This window comes from Pezoporus flaviventris, unplaced genomic scaffold (assembly GCF_033815535.1).
Source record: "Pezoporus flaviventris isolate CSIRO_AGI_PZ_B2104156 unplaced genomic scaffold, CSIRO_AGI_Pfla_v1 ptg000045l, whole genome shotgun sequence".
In the NCBI taxonomy this organism is placed as follows: Eukaryota; Metazoa; Chordata; class Aves; order Psittaciformes; family Psittacidae; genus Pezoporus; species Pezoporus flaviventris.
In genome coordinates this window covers 7,994,384-8,011,222 of record NW_026892593.1, presented here as the reverse complement: position 1 = coordinate 8,011,222, position 16,839 = coordinate 7,994,384, and the positions used below count along the sequence as shown (strand labels likewise).

General features: G+C 37.9%; 1 protein-coding gene across 16 annotated transcripts in view; it reads right to left on the bottom strand.

Annotated features, from left to right (window-relative positions):
* Positions 1-16,839, bottom strand: part of MAGI2 (membrane associated guanylate kinase, WW and PDZ domain containing 2) — a 738,716-nt gene that overhangs the window by 233,189 nt on the left and 488,688 nt on the right. For all 16 annotated transcript variants that reach the window (XM_061467329.1, XM_061467328.1, XM_061467330.1 and 13 more), the window contains 2 exons: positions 15,359-15,574; positions 5,260-5,473 (listed from right to left, as the gene is read on the bottom strand). In XM_061467329.1, coding sequence (XP_061323313.1) covers positions 5,260-5,473; positions 15,359-15,574 — 430 coding nt within the window. The remainder of the gene's footprint in view (positions 1-5,259; positions 5,474-15,358; positions 15,575-16,839) is intronic.

The following is a 16,839-nucleotide window of genomic DNA, read 5'->3' as shown; positions in this document are numbered from 1 at the left end:
AAGACCTAGTAGATGTGGATGCTGGGTCAGCAGCACCAAGTGTCTCATTCTGTGGTTTGTTGATGCTGTCAATTTAGATACGGACATGGTTCAGACCAGTAGGAATTCAGACTGTTTTTAACTCAACTTTTGTTTCATGGACTGAGTTCAGGGGTTCAGGGATTGGACACAATTAAGTACACTCCTACAGATAACTTTTTAGTTTCAGCTGAAAGGAATTCAGTTCATTCACGCTGAAACGTGAACCAAATTACAGTTCACAGAGAGAGACAGATTTGCTTCAAAGGTGTATTCTTGACCCAAATTACATACTATTGCAGACATACTCTTGAAGAGCTCAGGGCATCTTTACTGGTAGAAGCATTTATTTTTAGTCAAATTAATTCTGCCGTATCTTTGGACTGGATGAACCAGCTTCTGGAGGTAATTATCTCTCTATTGACCACCGGAAGAGTCTTAGCAACTGGTTTATACTAGATGGCTAGTGTTATATGGCAAGCCAGGTGAGTTGAATCACCTAGCTCAATAAATAGAAAGGAGAAAAAATATAATACCACTACAAACACCAGAGTAAAGATGTTGGAAGAGGAATTCAGCAGAGCAGAGCAACAGAGGAAAGAAAAGAAATAAGAAAGTGAGGGAAGACAACAGGAGTTGAGCTGGCAGTTTGACATGGATGTCAGCATAGATAAAAACAGCAAGTGAGAGCAAGGGACAGGACACCAGTAGTACAGACTGAAAATGTCTTTATAACATCAAAAGACAAGAGAAGAAAAAACCTCAGCATTCCCCAAATTCTTTCCAGTTTTATCATCTCCCCATCCTTAATTAATTTGATATGAGGCAAGGAAATGGTCTCAGCAGAAAGAAACCAAGAGAAAACTTTTCTACTGCCTGTCCCAGTGTATGTCATGTTGAAGTCCAAAGAGCACTGAAGATCTGATTATTGTTATGCTGACCAAAACTGACAAATTCAACACAATATATAAGCAAGGATAAAGAATTGCAGACATCTACAATCATATTCACAAAAGCCCTGGTGATTCAGAATTGTCCACACAATAAAGTCGTACTGGCACAAGACTGCTTGTTTCCTAATGGACAAACCCATCAGGAGTAAATATTAAAACAGCCTGTGAAAAAAACATCCTCCATCTTAACTGCTACTTAATTAAAGTAGCAGAAATAGCCATATAACTAAAACATGCCAAAATTCAATATTAAGCACTAATACACTGAGGATGTAATACTCATAAGAGTGCCAAGCCAGCTTATAAGAGATCGGATAATTATTGCAGGATATGGAGGCAATCTTGAGCAGGTAGGAGGGTGTACTTCCACCTCAGTACTTCTAGTACCTTGTAGTGTAAAAGACAAGAGTTATCAAACGTAATGGTGTAGCCAGGACTAAGTAATATATCCTGCTTTCTGACAGTGAACTGATGGAGCAACCAAGAACAGCTGAATATGTCATGACTCTTTAGGTAAGCAAGATGTTAGGATAAACATGTTACTCCTGCAGTCAAAAGCCTTTCTTATATGAAAAACTACTGAGAAGAAATACTGATCCCATTTAAGTCAGTAGCAATATTCCTAGAAACAAACTAGGGCAGGATTTTACTTTTCCAATGTACTTCTTTTCAGGTAAAACCTAAAATAGCACCAGCTGTATTCAAAAACTTAATGACTGTTTTTTACTGTGAAGAGGAGAGTCCTTGGCAGAGGACTATTTTATAGCTGTTTTGTAGTCTTTTATGGTGCCCTCATAAAAAAAGATGCTTTAACGACTAGAAAGATACTGCAAAAGGTCCAAAAAGCAATGCTGACTATGCTGCTTGGAGAAGTATGTGTTGAAGCAGGAAGAGACTGAATGTAAGATGTATTGAAAAGTTGTTTGTTAAACCTCATGTGGTCATACTGCCCTAAAAATCATCACCATAAGTCACCATAAAGACGATCCTTTAAAGATGTATTTAAGAGGTTTGAGTTTACTCTAGACTTTTCTCCACTAACAAAACAATTCTTAATTTAGTATAAACAAAGGAAACTGCATGTGCTTTTAAATGGTATAGAATTATATAGCTTTAGTCATGGGTTGTGTAATATCCTTGAGACTATTCTTCAAGACCTCATTGTAGCTCAGATTTACAAACTGCAGCTCTTCCTGGTTTAATGTCTTACTCTCCCCGCACACCGTCCAGAAAGCTCTGCTGCTTATAGGTGAATAGAGGCCTGGAGAGGCAAAATCAATTCTGCCTTTTATAAATAAGTATCATAGTCTGTAACCAACTCTGCGACAGTCTATAATGTAATGGTGTATGTGATGGAGTTTTTGGGAAGGGCTGCATTTAATGCTGACTGCACACGATAACAGATGAGTCAAGAAACTTGGTCCTTTTGTATTCCTTCCAACACTGTACTGGACCAGCACAGCAAACATTGACTGCCTGAGATCCAACACAGACAGTATCTGCTGACTTTATGAGGACAACATGATGCTCATGTTTCTAGTTTGTGGTTTGAGAGCAGCTGGCAAGATGAGGTCTGAAGGCTATGAGGAATTTCAGCCCTTCCTCAGCCCTCAGTGATGGCTACAGTTTATTTAAGCATGTAAAAATAGGTCACAGTCATCAGCAGGGAAAGAGGAGAAGAACTGGAGGTTTCTTTAGTGTTATTCCAATTAATATACAGTGTTTTAATTACTGAATGCTCTCATTTGTGTATGTTCTCAATGAAATAAAGGGTAGGAGATGGACTCCTATGTGTCATATGTGCCTCTAGTTGAAAATTTGGATTCCTGTGTAAGGGAGGCTGGAAACAGCCCAAGAAATGCACTTAAGTAGCTCTTCCTGAAAAACAGTGGTTAAGTATAATGCTGTAAGAAGGGATGCTCTTCCTGTTCTGTCTGTGAATGCTGATATAGGTAAACATAAGGTCATGCACCTATGTCAAAAACAGGAAAGAAAGGAAGAAACAGATCAAGCCATGCTCTAAAATATAACCATCCTCTGAATCATGCAGTGGATCTAGTATATGATTTTTTTTTTTGTTTAGTCCTTGAGGTAGAGGAAATTCCTTCCACTGTGCTTTGCAAAATGTTAACTGGGCCATTAACGATTAACAAATAAATAATACTGTCCACAGACAGTGTTACTTCTTACAGTCACTCCCTCTCTCACTGTAAATCTGCCACCTTACTTCTGATGGCAGTTTTGATAAATGAGCTCACATACAAATTTTAGAGGTTAGTCTGAGGTGAATGAATGTAAATGTCGTCATGAAATCTAAGACCTCTGGGATATACCTGTGACAACCTGGAACTTGAGATCACTTACTGCTTGAAGTCCTTAGGGTTTAAAGGTGCAATTCATATGAACCTCAAATAAAGTAATAAAAGCTGCTGCCTAGCATGACTTTTTTCCACCCATTGTGATGTACACTTTAAAAATATTTGGTTTTCATATATCATTTAATAATTTAGTACAATCTATACTACTGTTCAGGGAGATGTTGTTAGACAAATAGGTTTTTGTTGTCTTTTTATCTTTCCGTTTTTCTGTGAAAGCAAATGGAGTCTCTTCATGCCATTAACCAAAGTGACTTGTAAACAAAGAGGCAATTTAACAGCATCCCCACAGCATTACATTCCTACTTAACCCTGTGAAGACTGTGCAATGTGAAAACTCAAATGATCAAACTTTATCCTTTGATAAGATTCTAGTAAAATCATCTCATATTTTTACACAAGTGTAATTGCACTTTTTGTAATTACATTATTTAATAATATAATCCCAAAGGCAAGTAGACCTTACAACAGTCTTCCTGTCCAGTCTGCACCTCTGATTGATTTCTCTGCTTTACATAACACTCATTTAGTGGAAGTGAATAATGATCGCTGTCAGAACAGCAGTGTAAACTAGAGCATTATTAGGAAAGGAAGTAAGCTGTAACATTCACTGTATTTGTTACAAAATATATGTTTATTTTCTATTAAATTCCCTGCTGCAGTGCTCACCACTGTCATAGCTTGGCGTGTTAGTTCCTACCCCCCAAACGTATCACAAGCTTTTATTACAACAAGTAAAATGGAAGTGCCACATAATTCAGTCTGCTCTCTGTCAGAGCATTCAATATGTGCAGAAAAATTAAATTTGAGAGTGAGGTCGGAAGGAAGGAAACAAGGGTTTGAGCTTGCTCTGAGGTCATGCTAGTTCTTCTCTGCTTGCTTGGACAAAACAACTATAATTACTCTTTTCCAGAATAAGCGTATGTTTGTTCTTTTCAGCAAAGACCCTTATGTTTTAATAGTTACTGCTCTTTTCAGCTTTGTATATGTCAGAAGCTATAGTTGGTCATGCCAGTGTTCATGCAAAATCATATGCACAAACTTTATACTTAAAATTTGTTTACATTTCATGTGATAGTCATGAAATTCTACATGAACTAAGGAACTTAAGGCAGAAGTGACACCACTAAATGTTATTTTTAACTACTAATAATCAGAATAATGGCAATTCCAAATTGTTTGAGGCAGCTCCTTAAAGCAAAACGCTAGTGCTACCTCTGTAGTAGTGTTCTACTGAAGATGCTGGGGTGTCCTTTTTTTTTTTTTTTTTTTTTTTTTGTAGGGCATTAAGTCATAAGAACTCACTGATTTTCTCTGTTCTTATTTTGGTAATGTGTGTTGATGTCAGCACTTAGAGAAGAAAAAACTTTCATATCCAGTTGTTCTGAGTTGGCTAATTAGCAACGGTAGCAGCAGGTATGTAAAGCCTACCAACAGGTAAGTGTTTCTATACATTAATAATTTCCCTTATTGTCTACTCATTTATTTTATTATTTCTAAATCTAGCACAGCCTCTCACTACCATTCACTAGCTACTTTTTAGCCTGCCTATCTTTCTTTCCTTAAATTGGTAAAAATCTCATCCCTCTTCACCTCTGTCCACATAAGGAAGAACCCAGGAATTGTGCTACTATTCCATAAGCACTGGAACAGCCAGAAAACATTGTTTACAACAGAAGAAACAGCTTTAATTGCTGACACCAAACTGCTAAGCAGTCCAGTTACTAGTCTTAAAAAACAGCATGTTTCAGTGTAAGTCAGTAATGTAGGGATTGCCACCAGCTCTCAGGAGCCTTGACAGCCAGAACATCCCTGCTGTTTAATGAGTGCAATGCTTCACTTCAGCATACAAACCATTTCTCCACCCAGTTAAATACAATACGGCTATTAGAAAGAGAAGAAATAAGACTCACTCAATAAAGTAGACTTCCCCCTTTTCTGTATAAGCCATTTCCCAGTTATCAGGCAGTGGGCCCAAGTCATCATTCTCTTCAGGTTTAGTCTGCTTTGTTACATCCATATCCTCCTTTGCTTCTTCAGGCTGAGTATATCCTGGTGCAGGACAAGGTTGGGTGGAAGATATCTCACCTGAGACACCTGTGCTCTTCTCTTCATGTTCACTTGATTCTACAAGAGAAGAAAAATCACAGGTTTTGAATATCCAAGTTAATGGTGAAGAATTTACTGGGTGCAAGTCTCCAAGGAATACACAATGAACTGAAATAAAGAGAAATTCTGTTAGGTTTACACAAGGGTCCCTCTGATGATGAATTTTATCTGGAACACAATAAAAGAAAACAAAGCAATAAACCCAAACTGAAACAAGAAACTAATAAAGATCTAAGAAACAAACTAAAGAGTTCTGGCTCATTCTGTCCCAGGAGTCCTTCCAGACCAGCAGTAAGCACTGAGCAGACGGCAGGTTCATATCCAGCAGCGCTACTATCTTGTGTCTTGTCAAACTATACACACGTAAAGCAACTGCTTTTTTACTACAGACAATCTTTTTCAATTAAAAAAAGTATATACACTAATTGCTTTACCTATATCCATAAATCAAAGATATAAATATGACATCCATAAATTCATAGCAATGTATTAACTGTATAGTAAGTGGCTGTGATTTTATCATGGATGTAATCTGTGGGATGATTAGTCTTCCACAGCCGATGTCAAATATTTCCTATACCCAATGTGGTCATGTCTCACTGTAACAAGAATATATTCAGGAAGGAGTGATCCTTTCCTCTTTCTTTCACTTTTAATTAATTTTGCTTTCCATAAAGTCAGAAATTTTAAAAATGCTGTCCAATAGTATCTCTTTCACTATCAGCTCCTGAAGTCCAGTCCACATACTTTTAGTTAAGCAAGTGCAGAGAACTTAGTGTTACAAATTAAAGCATCTGCTCAACACAAGCACAAGACAAACCCACAAAGATACCTCAAAAAGATCAGCTAAATGGGGACCAGGTGTGCAATACAAGGAGTCTAAATGTGCCTTATCCACATTGTTGAACACTTACCTCTACACATAAGAGTCTATATGTTCATCTACATGACTATCACATACCTGGGTTTCCATGCACACAACTATTAATAAAAATGGAGAAAACACAATCTTTTCTTGATTACTACTAGCTCAAACAGAGGATAGTTGAATGAAATTCTCCTACTAAAGAAAGAGATTCCTTCATCTGTGGAGATAAAGAAAATTGACTGATTGGTCTATTAGGGATGTGTCTGTAAGCTGTATTTTATCATATGGTGTATTTAGGAACTATTTCTTGAAGAATTGTGACAAGAATCTGTTCCCTCAGGGGACAATAGAAGCTCTCATCCTTTGGTCCTTTTTTTCTGTTTCACTTAAATGAAGCTTGATCTCATTGAAAACATAGTTAGACCCCTAGTTTTGGCAAATGAACTGCAATTAAAATAAATTCAAAATTGTAATATATTGGCTGAATCTCTACTGTATAAGATGGGATTGTAGTCAGATGACTGAGATGACCCTGCATGTTAAGTTAGGTAAACCAAATTCAGTCCTGCTTAGTCTAGTTTCTCAGTTTCTAGATAGCTAAAATGAGGGGAGATGAATCTGAGACCTTGTGAACATGGCTTTATATTAGGTTACATGAAGGCCACTAACATAAGCTCACCAAAAGATATAAATCATAGGGACACAGACAATAAACATTAGAGGAGAACTGAGAACAAACTGTGAACTTTCACACCAGTATTTAAACAAAAGATACATACATGGTGTAATAGAGACCAAACTGAGACTATTGTAGCTTGTTTATAAAGACATTAAGGAATTAAGAATGTATTGTTCTGTATCATCTAAAATATATATGCACTTTGTCTGAGTAATATTATATGGGCTATCTTGAAGTCTCTGAATAATTAAAAAAAAAGAAAACAGAAAATATGTTTTTAAAAGATCTCAACAATGTAATCTACAAAAAAGTTCAAGATTACAATTCCTTAAACAAACTATGATTGCATCCAGAGCATGGAACTATACAGATACTTTTGTGAAATGCATAGGAAGTGGAAGACAACTTGGGTGAAATTGATCTAATTTGTGATGCTTAGGACAGCATGAAAGAAGAGCAAAAAAATTAAGAACAATGGCCTTAAAACCTCTAGATTTTAACAGACTCACAGAATTAATAAACTGCATGTTGTGGCAAGCAATGGTAAAGGAAAAGGACTTCAAGAGAACTGGTAAAGATTAAATAAACAATACTAAGAATGCAAGCACAAATTGTTCTAATGAAAAATAGTATAATTAGGGATAATTTTAATCCATGACTTTTCAGTGGTCTGCTACATGAGACAGAACAGTAAAAAAGGTGAAAATTAGATTAATTTGGTAAGGATTAAAACAGAAAACAAATAGCAGCAAAATAGGTCAGTCAGTCTAGGGGCATTAGAGGTGACAACAAAACTTTCTCTAAATGCAACAACAACAACAACAATAGTAGTAATACTACTACTACTAATAATAATCATACCACCACCAAAAGCAGACTCATTTCAGTATGCGGGAAGGAAGAAAAGCTAATAGTATACGACGCATTAAAAAACAGGGCAGTTTACGCTCTTTTTGCCTTAGTCATTACTACAGAAAGATTACTTATGATTAAATGACTGATGTAATTAATGTCAGCAATAAGGTTAAAGAACATGAAGAAGAGTGGGCAGAGAACAGGTCAGGTAAAACTTAGACGAAGCATCCATCCTCAACTGGCAGAGCCTGATGAAATGAAACCTAGGCGACTGTGGGAACCAATGAAAGACACTCATGGCTGGTAATGGCCACACTTTTGAGACTTCCTGGAGGAAAGAAACTTAGAAAGGACAGACACAGCCCTGGTTTCAGCAAAGTATCTCTGATTCAGGTTTTTAGATAGTTTTGTATTCTTAACTACTGAGCACCTAAGTTCCCTTTGAAATAATTTGGCAATTTGCTCAATTAGGCCATTATGTCTTTTCGTTAAAAAGAAATGACGAAGACACATTAAATTGTAACTTCATATCTTTCTATTTTTTAATTCCTAGAAGCATGTTGGGATCAGTAATCAAACAACCTACATGTCAACTCTTTAAACATGATAAATAATTGTCAAGATTTTTTAGGAGAAAATTGTGCAAAACTAATCTTATTTCTTTACATGACAGAGTAACAGGTGCTGCTCCTTAGGGAGAAATGGTAGATACAGCTTTCATGATCTTAAAGAAAGATTTCTGACACTGACACATATAGCCTTTTCAAATAGTGTGAAAAAAAAATTAGATGCGCTGTTGAACAGGGTGATGGTCTATAGCTCTACAGCCATATGTAGCTAATGCTGCTCAATCTTAACTCGAACTATGTGGTACTACAATCATTTTATGCTGTTTGGAAATGTAAATCTGTCTGTGGGAAGAAATGAATTAGCGAGAGACACAAATGCAAGTTTTGCTTAGCTGCATCCCACAGCAGATCAGTTGGATCCCAAGGGACCTTAGTCCCCTCCTCCTTCTCTACCACTCCCAATTCCCTGCCCTGCCTTGCCTTGGCTTTCCAAAATATGTGGCATCTGCCTGGTGAAAAATGCCACAATCAGCTGTAAGAATACAAGATGGGGAGCAAACACCTAGGCAGAATTTCTAGTGAAAACACATGGGGACGTGAGGGACGTCTAACCACTAACTCCAGTCAATAATGATACTGTTGCAAAAGAAAAACAGACATTGTAATAGGCAGGAAGATTAACCATATGTGATACAGGTCCTTCTACCTTCACATGGAATCAGAAGTGCTGTGCCCAGTCTTGAGAATTTAATGTCAAGTAAGATGGGAAACATAAAAGACAAAAACAAAGCAGCAACAAGAAGATTGGCAATATAAAAAGACTAAAAACCAAACTGGCTTAGTCTTGAGGAGAAAAGACTGTGGACAGGGGAAACATTTTGAAATATGTAAGATCTCCCTGCAAAGCAGTGAGGATGTATGGTCTCCACTTCCCCTAAGAACAGGACAGTGCAATTTCTGGCAAATTCTTTGGGTTTTTTGTTCTTATCTCTGTAAAGGAAAAGTAAGTTCTCGTTTGTCTCAGGCATCATTGATGCATCTGTGAGCTGTATTCCTGAGGCTACCTGCAGTCTTGACCACATTTCTGCTCCAGGAAAGATGCTGTACAGATTAAACTGAAGAAAAAAATAAGAAAATTAAGCCTTGAGGATTAAAAGAAATATTCTGATCTTGTCTAAGACAGAGATTACTATCAAAATATAAAAGGGGAAAAAAGGAACCTGATGCTTATTGAACAACTTAAAAATATAATTATTTTAAAGCCAGTCTTATGAATTATTAATTCCAGGATCATTCTCTTTTAATAGCTTACTTTGAGAATGGACAAGGCATCATGATACTAGAGCCCAAGAAATTATGGCAGAATTGCCTAATGCCATTTAATAACACTTTTACACAATGGACAGCCGAGTTGTTATACTTATCTGGGATATGGTGTCATCTTATCTTTTGTTATATGTATCAATCATTCACATATTCCAGGTAAGGCAGATAGTCACCTTACTGGTTTTCTTTCTGCTAATATATATTCATAGACAATGTTTGATTTAAAAAAACCCAAGGAGTTCTGATTAAAAATTAGCACTGTCTTAAATGTATAAATTAAGTTTGAAATACTAAGTAACATACTGTGAGCACAGATATTTAGCTTCAGACAATATATGATATAAAAAAAGATCCCAAAGTTGTACCATACTATAAGTCCAGAAGTATTCTTGTCACTAAACAGACAATCAATTGACTTTATGTCAAGTGAAATAGCCTACTAGAACTGCTGTTTTGCTCCAAAGCAGATTACATGGTCCAGTTTTCAAAAGCAGTTTAGCACAGTATCTCAAGAGTGCGTATCCTGGGAAGTGACAGAATAGGCATTAGTAAAGCACCAGCAAATTACTGCACATGTAGAATAAAAAGAACTTCCTTAAAAAAAAAGAACCAATAACTGGCAGTTATGTTTGATTCTTCATCAACACTTCTACTTGCACTTTAAATTGTTTCTATTACTTACAGTATAACTCTTCAAAATTGCCATCCAAACATGTAAGAGGACCTTGACAATTTATTCCTCTTTTTTTTAATGCTGCAGATTATTCAAGCAGTGAAGTTTAAAAACTTACTTTTTTCTTCCAAAACAACCAATTCAGATGACCTAAGCGATATCTGCAGAGAGCAAATTAAAGGAAATACCATTAAATAGTAATTTATGGATTGGTTTTAGCAGCTCTTAAAGGAAATACTGCAGCTCTTTAAACCCTTATTGTATCTAATGATTAATGATTAAATTCTGCACAGGAAACATTCCATCTATATTAAATAACTGTTAGATACAAAAGTAGTTTAACTCATGTTTGCCAAGCTATGTGCATCTATTTTCTTGTGCAAATACCACTCTGAAGCTTTGGAGCTCCTCCCTTACCCACAGAGCTGTTGCCACACTTGGGTTTTGGTGCTTTGCAGAGAGGCACTGTTCCCACTGACTACTAACACAATGAGAACTGGGAATTGATGTGAGAGAAGGAAAACAGGAGACATGGAGATCGGGTGACTACAGGGTACTCTGTAGGTCAGAGATTGCAACCTAACTGGGACAAATTGAGTTCAGAGAACACATACAATAGAAATATCAATGGATACCAACTTCGGTAGTTTTAAGTGTCTCATGGCTCTTGAATGCTTTGTGTGTTATTTTCATGCCTCTGGCTGTCTTTGCTGTATAATAATAAAACAATAAGCACAACCTGTTGCCTGGGACTACTGCACCTTGCATGGTGATTGACAGCATTGGGAGTCTAGCCTTTTGCTTCATTATCAATCTAAGGCATGGAATGATCATTTTCAAATTTTATGTCATATATTATTCCTCAATTCCTTTGAGCCTGCCAGAACTTCTGTTCTCTGCATGCAGTTTATCATTCCTCAAGGAATGCCAGAATAATGCACATACATAAGCATTCTTCCAGTCTTAGAGTGGATCTTCTGGAGTTTGGATGATAAACACTTAATCAGTCAGAAGTGTGAACCAAATGTGACATGATCAACAAAAGTGTCAAATCATGATGTTGGTTGTGAAGGAGACTGACTTAATTCTCTGCAGACACAAACAGCAACAGCAGTGAAAACTGAAAGTCTGACAATCAGGTTGCAATTTGACCAAGACTCTTTTTACCTCTTTTGTCAAATCAACAGTTTTGCAGGGTTTGCTCATTTCAATGCCGCATCAATTAGGAAAGGCTTCTGAGGTGCAAGATGCCTCACCCAAACCAGTGAATGGCAGAGACCCAACCTAGAGCCAGCAGTCCAGTTACGTGGGCAATTGCACTAGGTATGAGAAACTCAATGCTGACTCTTGACCATTTTAACAGATAATAGATCATAAACTGCTTGGCAAATTGTAGGGTTCCTCATTTAAATTTAGCTATCTAGGCTCTTGTGTATCTGTAGGCTGAAATGCACATTCTAGATTGCGGAGATGAACCCCTAAGGTGGGTATCTAAAACAGCTATGCTCTCTTACTCTTTGGAATTTCCTCTTTCTCTCTTCCTTATATAGAAACATAGAATCATAGAATAGTTAAGAGTTGGAAAGGACTTTAAGATCATCTAGTTCCCTCCCCCCCCCCCCGACATGGGCAGGGACGCCTAACACTAAACCATCTCACTCAAGGCTCTTTCCAGCCTGGCCTTGAACACTGCCACGGATAGAGCATTCACAACTTCCTTGGGCAACGCATTCCAGTGCCTCACCACCCTTACAGTAAAGAACTTCTTCCTTATAGCCAATCTAAACTTCCTCTGTTTAAGTTTTACCCCGTTACCCCTTGTCCTATCACTACAGTCCCTAATGAAGAGTCCCTCCCCAGCATCCCTATAGGCCCCCTTCAGATACTGGAAGGTTTCTCTGAGGTCTCCATGCAGCCTTCTCTTCTCCAGGCTCAACAGCCCCAACTTTCTCAGCCTATCTTCCTACGGGAGGTGCTCCAGTCCCCTGATCAGTCTCGTGGCCCCCTCTGGACTTGTTCCAACAGTTCCATGTCCTTTTTATGCTGAGGACACCAGAACTGCACACAATACTCCAGGTGAGGTCTCACGAGAGCAGAGGGGCAGGATCACCTCCTTTGACCTGCTGGTCACGCTCCTTTTGATGCAGCCCAGGATACGGTTGGCTTTATAAAGAGCGCAGAGACAAGTAGCTCAAATAAAATGATGCATTTAGCATATAATTTACTAAAGTTGGATGAGATAAATCCCTCCTGAGAGAAGCTGATCCAGGACAAAGGGCTGAAATGGCTCTATTCTAAAATAGCCAAATGTCCCATCCTAAAGAACCGAGATTCCAGGCTAAGGACGGGTGACAAAAATCAGAAATAAACACATCGGGCAACACAAATTAACAAGAAGACAATTATGAAACATGATTGAAGATCTTCAGTCCATAAACAGTCATCTGAGGAGAGTCTGATGGCATATGAAGCAAAGTATATAGAAGTGAACTATTGAAAATTTGATTCCTACTAATAAATCTCAAGAGATGCACAGATTATCTCAACAGACACTGAAAAGTGGTCTGAAAAATCAGCCCAAAAGCACAATGATCTCTGCAACTACAAATGGTCTGATAAAGATGGGTTTATTCCCTTCAGTCTCATCTTAGCTCTGTTACTATTTCCACGTAGTACTCCTGGGTGTTACAGCAGTCCTTTGAGTTGCCAGACTCTGATACCTTTGACAGTTATTAACCCATTAAGTTCCTGAGCATCTATAAAGAATGTATTAATGTTTTGGATGTCCCCAAAGAGTCCTGTGTTTAATAAAAGACTCCTGTTAGAAGTGAAGCATTTTAAATAGAATACACTTTCTAAAAGAACTGGAAATAACAAATACCCTGCCTCCATTGCTTCATAAAAACTAGATTGCTCTCTCCACCAAGAGTTAAAAAAATAATAACTCAAAATCAACTTATTCTGGCTTTCCTGATTGTTCAAAGACATAAACTCCAAATGTGCACACATTTGGAAGTAGCTAAGACCCTGTCAGCTCACAGAGAAAATGACTGCAGTAACAAGGTCCGTGGGAGCTGTGCTGCCCAACAAAAGCAACACAGCATGTATGTACAGAGCGGCTTTGCTACAATCCCCAAAGTCCTCAATCAGTGTAACTGAACAACAAAACCCTGCTTATGAAACCATGAGAGCCAACACAGGCAGTGCTTGTTCTGCTGGCCACACCTACAGGAATTACTTTGTGGGGGGCGAGGAGGAGAAGGAGGAGGGGAGCTGCCTTGCACCGATGCTCATGTATTTCATTTTGTAACACAGCACATGCCAGTGCCTGTTTCTTGGGTGCTGCCCAGTCATTGCTCACATAGAATGTGTCTGGGAGAAGCAAATTAGAGGTGTGCAATGCAAGGATGAAAGCAGGTGAACATTACCTCTTGATCAAGTTCAAGCTGAAACACATTGCCCTGGAAATTGCTCCTCAGCAATGGCCCGTTAAGTGGCACATTTCAAATAACTGCAAAGAATGATCTTTCTGATGATTTCTACAATACACAACAGAGACTGAATCCTGCCTTTGCCTCTTTTGCTGTGGAAGTATCCTGGCAACAGAGCCAGTGCTGATGTTTTATGTAAGGATTTCTGGGCTTCATCCTTTTCTGTTAGCTGTGTAGGAAAGGCAGTAAGCAGCAGAGCATTGCTGACAGATCCGAAGTTATGAAGAACAGATGAGCAAGGCTCACATAGCATGTGATGGCAATGGCCAGGGAGTAATGCTGCAGCCCTCTGGCAAGCCAACAGGGGAGTATGAGATCCACCCTCACCCCATATATTTTCTTATGCAGTAGAAGGAAAAACTATATATAGAACCTGCAGTATGAAAATCCTTTTACTGTGCTTAGCAGATTAGGTAATGCATTTTTTGTTTCACATTAAGCTATATATTTAGAGAGCTTGCAATATTCCATTTTATCTTGTCATCTGTATGATTGTCACTACAGACTTCTACTTCAATAATTTGCTTCCAAATTTCTAAGTTCACCAAAAAGGACTCACAGTTACTTCTCAGACAGACATAAAAGTCTGAATTCTTTAATTTCCTACAGGAATAACACAACAACATGCTTTATTAAATTATGTTTCAGAATAAAACTTATTAAGTACTGTAAAATGACGACTTGCTGAAACATTGAAGGGGAAGCTGATTACCTGCTTGCAAATAGGCTGGAGTGTTCTCAGGACAGCAGTCACTATCTTGAGCCCTGTTTTCTCTGTAGAACTGTGATCCAAGGGGTAAAACAGCCGTATTTTAGGACTAGACCTCTGAAACCCTCATCAGCTTTATGCAAGCTCTGGAATATTGCTGAAAAGGGTCTTTCCTGATAGCATTGCAGGCTAAGTTTCATTGGCACTGCCACAAACGATGACGACTTTACTCCACAAGATTGCCAAGATTTCATAACGATTTACAAAAGTTCACTTCATAATGTAGTGAACTGTCTTGCATCACCATTTGAGAACAAGGAGACCTGAAACACAGAGACTAGATTCATTTGACCAAATTACAGTTCTCTAGACTCCCTCTATAGACAACGGAGAGAAAAAGGAATTTGTGGTTCATTTCCTAAGCTAGAAATCTAAAACAGGTCACATGAACTGTATTCAGAAAGTAGGTATTTTTCTCTTTGGTCTATAAAGAGGATTCAAAGGGACTGGTTCAGGGTCAGATATCATTATGGAAGTTAAGGTAAGTGAGATGACTCCTCAAATGGAGGTTAAGTAATTTGGTTTAGGCTTCAGAAAAATCCTATTATTCAGGATTCCTGGCTTTCAGACTTGCAAGAACATCCTTATCTGAACATGGATATTCTCAGTGCAGAGGGAGGTAACTGGGGACTGTGAATAACAGAAATGCATTGCAAAGTAAGGAGAAACAGACCTGGTGTTACTGTCACGTCATTTCCATTGACCACAGGTCTTTCTTCCTCCTCTTCCTCCGGTGGCTCAATACCTGTCTTCTCCATATTGCTCACAGACTTATTCCTTTTACGTTTGCCTTCAGCCCCGGGAGTGGCACCTGGGAGGATCTGGTCTGTTACATTTAACAGCAGTGGAGCTGGTTCTGCTGGAGGCTTTGGGGTGCCGTAATAGTTGTCTGGAAAGAAAAGGAGTAACACATAAACTTGGAGAAATACATTTGTTGCTGCTTCCTCTTTTATTTTAGATTAACGGGATTACATGAGGTAGTATCTGCTTCATCAGATAATCCAAAGATTAGTTCAAAATGTTTTCATGAAGTTAAATATTCACCATTCACGAAATGTGAATTAAGTTTCTTTGTGACCAGTGATCAAATCATGCTCACAAATGTATATACTGTATTAACACTCCCTGGGTAACTTAACTTTCACCCAAAAACATGACAAATGGGCAGCATAGCAGAGCTGTTTTCTTATTTCAAACCATTAGGAAAAATCAGTTTTGTAACACACCACAATACAGGAGTTTCTGAAGGATCAAAAGGACCATAAAATATTGGCTATTCACTGCCGTATCACCCCCCTCCTTCTCCAGTTCTTTCACCTGCTTAGAAGGTAAATAATAGTTCAACAATTGAGAGATTTGCAGTTTTCAGTAACACTTGCACTATCTCATTTTTCATATTTGTCAAAATTCTTGCTATTCATGAGCTCCAGATTTGTAATAGGTAATGCCAATATATTTTCAAAGAAAGTTGAAACTCTATGCTTTAGGGCTTAAAATTAAGTCCTAAGGAATTCTGAGAAGACTTAAGGCGGCTGAGAGATTACCCTCTATTTGTCTGTCATGAAATTTCTGCCAACTTCCTCTTTTGAATCATCTACTTTCAGTCAGAAGTGTTACTAGATAAGATAGATCATGGTCTCATCTTATCTACTGATATTTGCTCATTTGCATTTCTGTACATCTGGTCTCAAAACTGCTTTTTTTACTTATATCTGAAATTGGTCATCAAAAACATGGTAAAAAAATTATATTAATAATACAAAAAAAAAAATCAAGTCCTTTCTAGAACCAAAAATAAAGAGTAACATAAGACATGAAGATAAAAGCATGCTCTTATTGAGTTATCTTTTTTCATTTGCAAGGTGGGCAGTGAATACCTTGCCTTACAAGTAGATTTTCAGCAATTAGTACAGAAAACTAAAAATACCGTCCAGCTCTGAAAAACTTTTCCAAAGAAAAAAGCATCTATGCGAAGTAGTGTTCAAGGCCAGGTTGGATGGACTCTTGGGTGACAAGATTTAGTGTACGGTGTCCCTGCCCATGGCAGGGGGCTGGAACTAGATGATCTTAAAGTTCTTTCCAACCCTAACTATTCTATGATTCTATGATATTAAACTGCTGAAGTTATTTTAGACTGTATTACCACTTTTTTAA